This window comes from Desarmillaria tabescens (genome assembly GCF_030435595.1).
Source record: "Desarmillaria tabescens strain CCBAS 213 chromosome Unknown EV420scaffold_21, whole genome shotgun sequence".
Taxonomy (NCBI): domain Eukaryota; kingdom Fungi; phylum Basidiomycota; class Agaricomycetes; order Agaricales; family Physalacriaceae; genus Desarmillaria; species Desarmillaria tabescens.
In genome coordinates, this window is record NW_026848320.1 from 472,848 (window position 1) to 484,866 (window position 12,019).

A 12,019-nucleotide genomic window follows, 5' to 3' on the forward strand; every position below is an offset into this window, starting at 1 on the left:
GTGTCCAATGAGTACGATGGTAATATGCAGATGGACCTGAGTGCATCGGACGATGTTGAGGAGGTTTTAGCCAATATTAGCGAAGCATCAAAGGGTGTCACAGAAGGCACTGATGCTGCATATAAAAGGTCAACTGTTATCCTCAGTTTCTGATACCCTGCATTATTCTAACGTTCAACACTTACACAGGGTCATGATGGCATTTAATAACTTCCTCATTAAGGAGAACATCATCCAGCCGGGCACTAATATATTCAATCTGCAGAAGCTTGACCCGAATATTGACTACTACATCGTAGGATTTATTATGAAAAAGTACGTCTGAGCATTCAGTCCATATCATGTCTATCTGACTTGATGAGGTGTGATGATATTGATATGCATGGCACAAGCAAAGGGCCTGACGACACACAAAGGAGCTACTCACATGCTCAAAAGCTTAGGGCAGGCACCACCTATGGCTTCCATAAGACTGGTCGTCGAGGTAAGGTACCTTGGAACAGAGCAACGGCGCTTGGAAACCCATCGATCTCTGATCTCGTGTCCTCATACATGTTGGGTCTGCACAAACGCAAGGTACGCTGTGAAACTCATCAGTAATATATGTAGGCTGATGAGAAACACAGGTTGCCAAAGGCGAAACTTCAACTAGTGCTCGAGCCATTGGTCCTGTATGTCTCTGTTTCTGTTGTCGAAAACTCATTACATCTTTTACTTTCTAGGGTATTCTGAAGCAGCTCTATGTGCATAATCATAAGCATGAAAACTGGGATAACAATCACCTGTCCCAGGGAAACTGGTGTGGAGGAAACATGCGGCGATTGCTCCAGGCCGTCTACCTCATAGCGTTTACATGCTTACTCCGCATTGATGAGGTGTTGAACATTCAGGCCCATGAGGTTGATCTCTACAATGATGAAGTTGATAACACTGCCTGTGTTTCGATCACCCTTCCTTTTCGTAAAAACGCGCAATTTGGTGGTAAGTGCATTTTGCTGCTACAGTGCCATTGCCTGCTGACTTGTTTGGGATAACAGACATACCTCCGTTTGTATTACGAGAACTGCCAGAACATATGGCGCATCTCTGTCCTGTTCGAGCTCTCGCCACATGGATTGGCACCTCAAGGATTAACAAAGGGAATCTATTCCCCAACATCGATAAACGTGACCATCCCAACACTGCCAAGAACACCGCAATGGTAAGGTATGGGTTCTATACGCAAGTGGTCCATGCTCATTCGGAACTTTGTTAGAAACCAGAGGTCTTCCTGCAGCTCTTTCAGAATAACCTGTGGGACTTGGGTATCACACCATATCCCTATGGTACACATTCTTTTCGCCGTGGTGGATGCCAGTGGTTCTCATGTGATCTCCGTTGGTCAATTCGACAAATCTGTGAGTGGGGTGGTTGGAGCTCAGACTTTTCACATATGACAATTGTCAAGTATTTGATTTCATCAAACGACACTCCGACTCTTCGTCGTGATGAATTTTTCAAGCTTGACCGCCAAGTAGTCAAATGCTGGACCTGTGGACGAACATGTCCATGTGCTTAATTTTAATTGTGTAGTTATCTCACGTCACAAAGTAAATAAGAAAAACATTGTAGCATTCCAAAACTACAACATGAACTGTGAACTAAACATCCTCATTGCAACTAATTCCCATCTTCTTCCTATAGTGTCGGGCAATTGTTGGACCATCCTTCATGGCAACCAATTTCCTACCCCTTTTATAACCAAAGTGATTGATAAAATCATCACCATACTCAGCTGTCACTTGTTTTGCTAATTCGAGATTTGCAGCTGTTTGTCGCTCTAAAAGAATTTTTTTGATTCGAGAGAATTTCAGCCTCTGTCCTCGAGAGTCGGAAAACTCGGCCCAGAAGGCTTCAGGTGTCTCGAATGCCTGATATGCTTCAATAAAATGCTGAAGGCAAGAGGTGAGAATATGAACAACAGAAAGAAAAGCAAACATACTTTCCAATCTAGCCAATTGCTCTTGAGTTTTTCCCATTCGTTCCCTGTTTTTTTATTGAGTTTGTAGATGTCTTTCCAGTACTTTATTGGAACCGGGCGACCATGGATGACGATTGGATAATCAACGGATGGGGCCCAGTCTGGATTACGATCATCCCAGCACCGAATGAGACTTTCGAGATTTGATGCATAGCAGAATGGTTTAGTCGGCGGAACGTCACCCTGATGAACAGTTATGGTCTGGCCATCAGCAAAGACCAACAAGCACTGAATTGGGTTGATGGCAGTATCATCAGATGATACTGGAGCATTCCCGTCGAGTTCAGACGTCGGCAGAGCAGGTGGAGAGAGCAGCATGGATGGTGAAGTCATCTGCATGGGCTCAAAGGGTGGTAGGATCGGTGAGTCTGGTTGGTCCACAATACCAGAGAAGACTTCAGTCAAACTTGCAGTGAGCCCCATAATGGTTGAGTCGAAATCTATGGAGGGACAGGGGGTTTCAGGTGATACAGTTGAAGACAAGGACGAGGGGGAGGAGTTTTGATGAGCAGCCAACTGCTCCTCGACGATAGAGGCAACACACTGGACAAAGTCAGGGCTCGCAAAAGGATTCTGTGCATTGGAGATGGCTGTCAGGTCGAATCAACAGTGAAAAGTAATGACACGTACCATACCAGGCTTTTGTGTGCTATGATTGTGGACACTGTTGACCCCAGGTTCTGGGAGATGGGTATTGCGGAGATTCTGTGCACGTTCTTCTTTCGCTATCTTGACCATAAGAACTTCAGCCTGAAAACGCAATCAACAAACCAAGCATGAACAGGAACAAAAACGGACTCACCCAAGGTATGAAGCCGTCTATCTTGGCCTGGCTACGAGTATCCTCGAATCTTGACATAGGGAGGAGTACCCTTTGAGGGTTGCTCACCGGTATGCTCACCTCATGAATGCGGGTTGCTCGATGTGTCAGCTTCCTCTTCGTAATAGCACCATCCCTCACCACCCTCACTCCCTTGTGAGGAATACGCGTCGGAGTGAGAATACTGTGAGAGGAGAGGGAGATGAGCTCGCATCTGTGTATGGCATGAATGAACGTACTTTGCCTTCCACTTTTCCATCCCGGCTTGGCTGAACTTCACAAGCCGCTCACGAAGCGTCGTTTTGTTGCCCGTATGTGCGAGTCCGAAATGCTGGCAAAGTTCTGCAAACCAGGGACCTTGTGTGTAAGAGACCTGGGGAATGGCATCAGTCAAAGCAAGACCAGCAAACAGGAACAACATACAGGTCAATTTCCTCCATTTGAAAATTGCTGTTCTCATCAAGCCAATTTTTATTAGGGCCATCTTGACGAGGGCAAGGGAAGACATATCGCTGCTGCTGCTCTGGCGGCAGCACATTTGGAGGCAGTGGAAAAGAATCCATGATGAGTCTGAGTGTGTTGGTGGATGCGCGTCGCTGCCATTGAACAAGTTGCCTCCTCCTAATGAAGAAGAAAGCAAGGACGAGGATGCCGACAAAGGACCCTGCAAGACAAGCAGCGAGACGAAGGCCATGATCGGTGGCGTCGTCGTTAACCCTGGCGGCAAAATGTCTGGGTTTAGTCAGGGGTGTAGAGAGAGAGACACGATCTGGAGAGAGAAAGGGAAAATGGGAGGAGTACAATGTCTCCAAACCCAAACCCAAAAACGAGCAAGCGAGCAAAAATCGAGCGAGCATCGAGCGAGCAAACAAAAGCAGCGCTCCCCGACAAAAGACATCACGCCACAGTCACGAACTCTCACCAATCCACCGATGAAGGACGTCAAATGGACACAGCGACACATTCGTGTCAACTGTGTCAACCATTGGAATCCACCCACACGCACGAACACAAAAATCTCATCAACGAAAGACGTCAAATGAGATGGGCGACATATTTGTGTCAACCCACCCGGAGGGAAAAGAGAAAGGGCCAAGACCTCCGCGGAGGCAGTAGGGGAGGGAGCCAAACAGATTGTGGAGACGGTCGCAGGGACGGGAAACGTCTTTGCAGCTGTGACAACAATTGATCCCGGGAGTTGCCGCGTGATGGGACCGTCGTTACTCGGAGGGAAGACGATGTGGGCTTTGGCACGTCGGAACGTCTCATGTTGGCGGGGATCTCGGAGTAGCATGAGAAATGAAGACCGAATTTGTATTTGATAACTCATGGCCAATCGTGCGGCAGTTTCCCTTCACGACAACCACCACCACAGCTGCAAGGTCAAAGGCTCGACGATGAGGAAGGAATTATGTGGACCCCCAAGGCACCTGATACACATGTATTGTCCTCTGTAGTTCCCATAGCATTTCAACTATTTTGTACCCCAGCTAGAATGCGACCAGAATGGTACGTGGTATTTTGCAGTTATTTGGAAGTTTCCCCTCATTTTTCTGTACTGCCTCACAGATATGCTCTCATTGAAAGAAGGACTGGAATTCTTAAATGTCTCTCAGATCACCAAGGAATACGGGCGCTTTCAGATCTGGTAAACCAACGTCTCGCCTAGCGGTAAGTCCTTCGTTGTCGAGTCCAGCTCGGAACATTGTTTATCAGTACATTCTAACAATCCATTGGAATGCAGGGCCAGAATAGGCGCACATGTGGTATATTATTAGGGTCTGGTGCGTTCATGCCACTTTACATCAACACCAGGTGCTCATTTTCTTGCTATTCCTTCTAGGTAACACATATGAGCCGTTTTACTCTTTGACTGAGGAACTACCTGACTTCCTAGGAAGCTGGAAGATATTACATTCAGGAAAAGATGTGAGGATACAAGGGCCCTTTGTATTTTTTTCCACAGAGCCCTGAGATTTGCCTAAGATCATGACAATTGTTGTGTATATCTACGCCTTTTTCTGCTGAGCCATCCAATATCAAGTACCTTCAAGAACTGCAGCAACCATAGACCATGAAGACCATCGCTAATACCAGTTTTCTTCCGTGGTCCTGTTATGGCTCTTGTATGTGGCACACACATTTATTTCTAATTTTCTTCTACTTCTCTGATATATGGTTAGGAATTGCACATCGCTTGTCCTTTCGTTGTCTCTGAAATTTTATACTCTACCAAACTGACTGTCGATCCGACACATGGTCATCTAGGCTTATGGGATGAGGGTTATGGTTACAAGGTTATTATTTGACAAATTTCATAGCACTGCTAGAAGAGGCATTTTTGTTGTGTGGAGAAGAACTTGCGGAACGCCTGTGCATTTCTCTTCAAATCCTGTGACACTGGCATGTGTTCATAGAAGGTATTGCATCTTTTACCAGCTGCGGACGGGTAAGCATGCACAATAATTGTGCCTGTGATATGCTCATCTCTCGGTGTAGCCCCTTGTGCCTCAGTTATATGTACTTGCTGGCCAATGCAGGGAAGGTTAACGTTACCCATGTTTTTCCTGGTTATTGCTGACTGTTGCGCCAGACTATCGCCTGTGGTATTGGTGTAAGGGTCAGTCGCAGTTGATACGCCCACCGAGGCTAGCTCCTGGACGAGTGAATCCCCTGCCAGTTGAAGTGTTATCTACACATGGGGATCTCGTTAGGGATCAAGAATAGCATCCGATGCTAATTGGAAGGTCATGTGCAATTTGAAGAGTTTTTTTGCGTACGTTTCTTCTCATGTTGCGTTTTATAATACTAAAGCTTTTCTCCCTAGGAAGCTCATCTTCAAGTTAGCGTAAATTGGGCATCTGGTAGGTTCGTGGAATCTATGGTGCATGTATCTAAATTGTCATATTTACCCCCGATGAGAAGCTAATATCCCGAACAGGAACCTGAATCCACATTGGTGGAAGAGTTATGGGCACCTAAGCCCATCAAACCTGTCAACAGAATGGTGCTGCTCTTAGTCACAAGGACGTGCCGCCAAGTACGATGAAACTGTGGTGTTTGATAGAGTTCTTCTAACACGTAACGCACCTGAAACCAAGAAACTGTAGTGAATTATCAGCAGGATGGTCGAAAGGTCATGCATGTACAGAACCAACGCTATCCATTCCCTACACATCCCCGCCATTTTCATTTTCTCGGGATCCTCAACCTAGCTCTGACATATCTTTCTCACATTCAACAATGGGGTGTTCTTGATGCAACTGAGGTCGACGTCTTGACCTTCCGTGGTGGAGATCAGCAAGTGTTAGGCTGAGCACTGGTCGGATGATGATACTCTTGAGACGCTCTTAAAAGTAGCCTCAGCTGAGACCACGGTCATTCCTAATGGACCTTCTATTCACACTGCATAGCCAAGTTGTGGAGCTATCTCGCATAAAGAAGGTGTAGGTCCGCCTCACATCCCTCTATTGTGGCATTACATGCACAGCAACAGTCCCTTGGCGTCTTGGTGCAGGTCTTCCCGAATCTCAAACTTCCCATGATGCAGAATTTATCATAAGATTCCGAAGTTGCCTTACTCCCTTTTTTAGCTATGCACCCTTACCTCATGACACCAACCCTCGCAATTATTTAAGATCTTGGCGATATTGATGTGGAGAACATTTGACTGAGTTCTTACACTGGATGTGCAAAGTGATGACACTCGATCTTAGCATTCAAAATGTTATCAGAAGATCATTCATGCCTTTTCCTTGCCAGACGAAGCTGTAGGTGTTGTTTCCGTGGCTTGAAGAGCTGTCTCTTGTCGACGGGAGTATTGCCTTCAATGGAAATATGGACGTAAACATTGCTAGGCCTTGGAAGGGAATTCTCGGAGGCAAGCTGGACCATCAAAAGATTCTCTCAATCACCTCATGCTACATTGTCCTTCTCATGCATGAGATCGTGGCAATTTTTCATGATCACCGCTACTTCAGGCCGTACTTCCTTTTTGAACTGCATAATAAATTTAAAGGTTCATTTCGGCTTGCAAAGCGACACTCGATCAGGAGTCAGGACGCGTTTTGACGCGTGACGTCATGAGCATGTGACTGTGGGGTTCATACAATTTCAAATTATTTTAATTTTAGATTTCGCCTTCAAGTCTTCACCCTTTACCACTCTATGGCCGCCATCGCCGGGACACCGCATGGGAGCAATATCGTACAGTGATAAAAGCTCATCACAGCTTTGCCGCGATTGGGAAACCTTCTAAGGGTATTAGACCTCTGTCTCCGCCGGCAGTTTAAGTTGATGTCCGACCAACGCACTGTTTCTTAGGTGGACTGAAGCCTTGCTGAATCGCATTGTCTTCCCGCATGCCAATGATTGCTGTACGTGGCCCCCTCTTTGATTGCTTCATTCTGTGTTTGACCTAAAATCCGGTGCTATCATAAGCTTAAACCGGATATATCGATGATACACCCATTCCTGTTCTTCCCTTGAACCCGGCTCTTATTCCGATTGATGTGGGGCGGGAAAATCCCTTTCAGTCTCTTTAAGATAATACTATTTCCGTCGCTGAATTCAGCGCTCCGAACTCTTTTGGCTCTCTTATTCAATCACACAGTTCACGAATAGTATTACGCTTGCTCTCTCCTGTAGAGGGACTGCCGGAGGTTCAAATGAGTAAAAGTGAGTAGGCTTGATTGTGGAAAGCTAATACTCACCGTTCTTCACAGGTCGCATTCGGCCTTCATGTTAGTTGCCTCAGGTCGCAAATCGTCTTATGGGGCAACACAGACTACCGCTGCACGGGAGATGTTATGACGTCCGTTTTACACGGAACTGTGTGAAAGGGTTCAATTTTGCATGCAGTCACCGAATGAATTACGGAACGTCTGGAGTACTGAGCACTAAACATTAGTATACTTTTTGCTTCTGTGCCATATCGCGCTGAATAACAAGGCACCACCCAGGTCTCCAACAATACTCGACATCTCAGACATGTCGAGACTCGAAAGCGCGTCAATCGATGACGCTCGCTTATCACAATGAACTCTTTTTTTCGGTCGACCATGTGCACCAGCGGAAGCTTTGATGATGATCACCCAGAAAATCAGGTGATGGACGCTCATCATCACTGGGACAACGTGGCGATGCAACCGCTTTTCCCAACCTACATGCCTCTTTCAGCACCAACAATTAAGTATTACAGGGCCTTCCCAGAGAACTCTTGCGGCTTTTCTCTCTCCGAGAAGCTGTCCGAGGAATTATTCAATCAGTTCCATTATTTGACCTTGCGTCATGCCAGCCGGCTTGATAATCCAAACATCAAGCTGTGGATTCCATTTGTTCCGGAAAGAGTTCTCCTACGCTATATTGCACAGCCCTTTGATCTCTTCAATTATGATACTGTTCCCGCGCTTAACGTTCTTCATAAATATCCTGGCTGTTCTGATGAAGACTCACGCAATCTCTCTCACTCTATTCACTCATGACGACTCTGGAAATTCCTGACACGGTCCCCCCTTATCATGAACGCGCATCATCATCGACATCTGTGGCAGAAACTGCCGTTGATTCAGAAGAAAATGCAGAACCGTCTGTCCCCAAAGACATTCCAAGAACCATTCCTCCACAGCACGATTCTCGTACGCTGGTGCTCTGCTTTGACGGTACCGGGGACCAGTTCGATGCCGATAATTCGAATATCGTACAACTATGTTGGTTACTGAAGAAAGATGACCGCTCGCAGCAGATGGTTTATTACCAGGTACGATCTGCGCAATGACCCTGTACAGCTAATTAATGCACCTCTAAGGCAGGAGTTGGTACCTACACACCGCCTCGAATTCCTGGCCTTATCACATCGAAAGTGTACAAGGTGCGAACTGTCCGTTTTCTTCTCTTGTTTCGAGGGCTGATCCTTGTATCGTGGGTAGGCCGTCGATTTGATGATAGCGTGTAGTCTTGATGCTCATGTCATGGGTACGCCGATCTGTCATATATGTTTACTTCCATCTTTTATTAACTCTTTCCGGATAGACGGTTATCAATTCTTGATGCAAAATTGTGCGTTTCTGTTCATCGTTAACCTCGAGCCGGTACCGAGTATATTTTTAGATCATGCTGGTGACCGCGTATGTATCTTTGGCTTCTCACGCGGCGCGTACACCGCTAGAAGGTAAGGAACACCAATCACTGTTTCATATTCCAGATCAATCTGATGACTCTACGCGGCCAGTCTCGCCGGGATGATTCACAAAGTAGGTCTACTCCCACCGGATAATTTCCAACAAGTACCCTTTGCATACCAAATGTACACCCGAACGGATGAGATTGGTTGGTGCCAATCTACGGCTTTCAAGGAGTCGTTCTGCGTGGATGTTCCCATTGAATTTGTAGGAGTATGGTGCGTAACGGCCTTTTTTAGCCTCCATGTGCCTTTTCGTATGCCAGTGCTTACTGACCACAGGGACACCGTTGATTCGGTCGGCCTCGTTCCTAAACGATTGCCCTTTACGGCCTCCAATACGATCATTAGGACCTTTCGACATGCAGTCTCACTGGATGAGCATAGAGCAAAGTTCAAAGCGAACCTATGGAATCTGCCGACGACCAAAGAGATGCAGCTGGGCACTCCGAGCTCATCGCGGTACAGTTCGCGTAAGAATACGGTGGATAGACCGCAGCACGTACATGGAATGAAGTCTGGAATTGAATGGCGTCCGGACGATGAGAGGTTCTTGAGGAAGATGGAGGAGCTCCATGCTTCTGATTTCGCGCAGCCTACTGATGTCGAGGAAGTCTGGTTTGCTGTGAGTTTTCTGTGTGAATTGCTCATCTATATCTCTTATTGAATTGTCTCTCTGGTGCTAAGGGATGTCATTGTGGTATGTGTCTTTTCTCCATCATCAGCGAATCATCAACTAACCGTTTTTTGACAACAGACGTAGGGGGAGGCTCCGTGAAGAACTCGACGCGCTATTCCTTGGCACGAATTCCGTTGCGATGGATGATTCGAGAGTGCTTCAAAGCGCAAACAGGAATCATGTTCGATTCTGATCGCCTTAGAGAAATAGGCCTCGATCCTGCAACCTTGTATCCTTCCGTTAAGCCACGACCACGGGCGCTATCAGTGAAGTCCGCTATAATACAGAGGGAACCAAAGAAAAAACCACTGTTCGAGAGGATCCTATCCACGTTCCGGCGCCTCCCTCCAGCACTGCCTGATACTCCTGACGAGGGTCAAACTTTGACTCCCGAGACTCTGAGTGTTTCAATGGATGATGAACAGTGCCCGCCAATCGGGACAGAGGAGGAGGAGGAACTCGGGGACGTATTGTCTCCTATATACGATCAGCTCAAACGTTCGAAGTTGTGGTGGATTCTCGAGCTAATGCCCATGGAATTCAGACGGCAGACGGGGAACGGCGAGTGGGTGTCCTGGTTTGGGTAAATTCAGGCATTCTAATGTTTAGTTATGTGACTGAATACCGTTTTGATAGCATAAACCTTGGCCGGCCTCGAGAGATCCCTAATTCAACCAGTGGAATCAAGGTCCACCGCAGCGTTCGAATGCGGATGGAAGCCTGCCGTGGGCATGATCGTGGAAAATATCAGCCTAAAGCTCAATTCACCAATCCAATATGGATAGATGACGATATTTTTTCCGAAACTGGCCAGCGGGAATGAAGTCATATATGCTTGGTATACTTTTCCCCATAGACGAGCTGCGGATATCGTCTATATGACTGGAAAAGTACGCGAGGCTGGCCTAAGTCCTCCTTGTTACGTCGGTGGTTGGACCAATTGCTTTGAAGAGAGGTCGTTGAAAGAATCGGTTCATCTTTATGAACGGTATTTCTTTCCTGTCCATAAGGTTCGTTGGAGCACTTCAATGTTACAGTTGTAAAACCGAAGCGAGTGTATCCGAATGTTGTAGTAACCACGTTGTATTAGGCTTTCGGATATTTTTTCAAAACCAATGAAAATGGAAGACTTTTGATCGCCATGTCAAATGAAAGCTCGTCGTAATAAGTAGTATATAAATTAAAGAAGCACTTGTTTGGAATGTTAACGCTTTATCATTGCTTTGGCGAACTGGACTCTTCAACATTTTCTCTTACTCGCCCGTCTTATGCGTGCTGAGGTGAGCTTCAATCTCACATCATCATCGAAGAGCTCCTGCATGATTCGCAATATCCAGAGAATCTTGTTATAACTTCCCCACCTCGGGCTCTCATCTCCCGCTGAACGTCGCTCCTAACAGGACATGGCGCATTATGCATTGAGTGCTGCACGTGGGAAAACGAAGGGAGCATAGCCTTATCTTACACATACGTTGGGGATAGACGACGTTCGGTGTAGGGAGACGAGCGCCATTGTTTCCGTGTTAGATATTATGGGAGAGATAGAGGCGCGGCGATATAATTGGGCGATTACATGGCCTGGGGGTTATTTGTACTTGAGCCTTTGCGGCTCTGGGTACGCGTATTTTAGGCAGGAGGTCTAATGGAAGGAAAATATGAGCTTACTCGTCCGCGTTGGTCGCCCTGATTCGCGTTAGGACGCTCCTGAACCGGATATTTTGTTAAGGCTTGTGAAGTCGATCCGCGTTAAACCCGCTGCCAATTGTACATGAATTATCTGCAAGCCCCCACTGCATAACATTTCGATGAGGCTGAAATTATGGACCTGCCACATACTTCTCCTCTTCCTTTAGTCACAAACCGGCGATCTGGTTGTTGTGACAAGTGATGAAATGGTTAACAGTGAGCATATGTCCTTCATAAACCACCCTACCTTGCATGGTTGTGTGCCTCCACGCCGAAACGATGAATTCGAACTTCGCCGTCCTGAAAAGTTTAAAGCAATGCAATCCACGTTGACGGTCCGGTAGGCCGTGCCGAACACTCCCGATCTCGGCGTGACCCGAGTCGGTTCTTGGCGGGCCGCGTCTCTTCTAATTTTTTTTTTCTGCACCATGATCCTCGGTACCGTATCCTGCTCTCAGTTGTTTCACGATTATCTTTGCCTCACCTGATTCCTATACCCTAATCTTCAACATGTCAGGCTTATCTTTGAAATAACTCTGAAATGATTCAAAACAGCCACTCGCTTCGAACGTTGTTGTGACAACAACGTTCGCAATGTTGTGGATCACTGAGGTTTCTGGAAATATTCGGAATATA

The 12,019-nt window shown here is 46.6% G+C and overlaps 3 protein-coding genes across 3 annotated transcripts; 2 read left to right on the forward strand and 1 right to left on the reverse strand.

Annotated features, from left to right (window-relative positions):
• Positions 1 to 357: 357 nt before the first annotated feature.
• On the forward strand, positions 358 to 1,558 carry EV420DRAFT_1309793 (uncharacterized protein; the record flags this gene model as incomplete). The annotated part of the gene is made up of 5 exons (XM_060468555.1): positions 358 to 576; positions 627 to 671; positions 723 to 981; positions 1,038 to 1,201; positions 1,256 to 1,558. The coding sequence occupies 5 exons, from the start codon at positions 358 to 360 to the stop codon at positions 1,556 to 1,558; spliced, it is 990 nt and encodes a 329-aa protein (XP_060329864.1).
• Positions 1,559 to 1,583: 25 nt separating this feature from the next.
• Positions 1,584 to 3,697, reverse strand: EV420DRAFT_1764918 (uncharacterized protein; the record flags this gene model as incomplete). The annotated part of the gene is made up of 6 exons (XM_060480801.1): positions 1,584 to 1,931; positions 1,982 to 2,593; positions 2,651 to 2,770; positions 2,823 to 3,024; positions 3,080 to 3,213; positions 3,251 to 3,697. 6 exons carry the CDS (start codon positions 3,695 to 3,697, stop codon positions 1,641 to 1,643), a joined length of 1,806 nt encoding a protein of 601 aa, XP_060329865.1. The 3' UTR covers positions 1,584 to 1,640.
• Positions 3,698 to 8,319: 4,622 nt separating this feature from the next.
• EV420DRAFT_1271505 (uncharacterized protein) lies at positions 8,320 to 10,520 on the forward strand (the record flags this gene model as incomplete). Its single annotated transcript, XM_060467642.1, has 10 exons — positions 8,320 to 8,598; positions 8,647 to 8,718; positions 8,768 to 8,813; positions 8,871 to 8,897; positions 8,949 to 9,009; positions 9,070 to 9,237; positions 9,301 to 9,643; positions 9,706 to 9,718; positions 9,776 to 10,280; positions 10,334 to 10,520. 10 exons carry the CDS (start codon positions 8,320 to 8,322, stop codon positions 10,518 to 10,520), a joined length of 1,701 nt encoding a protein of 566 aa, XP_060329866.1.
• Positions 10,521 to 12,019: the final 1,499 nt, after the last annotated feature.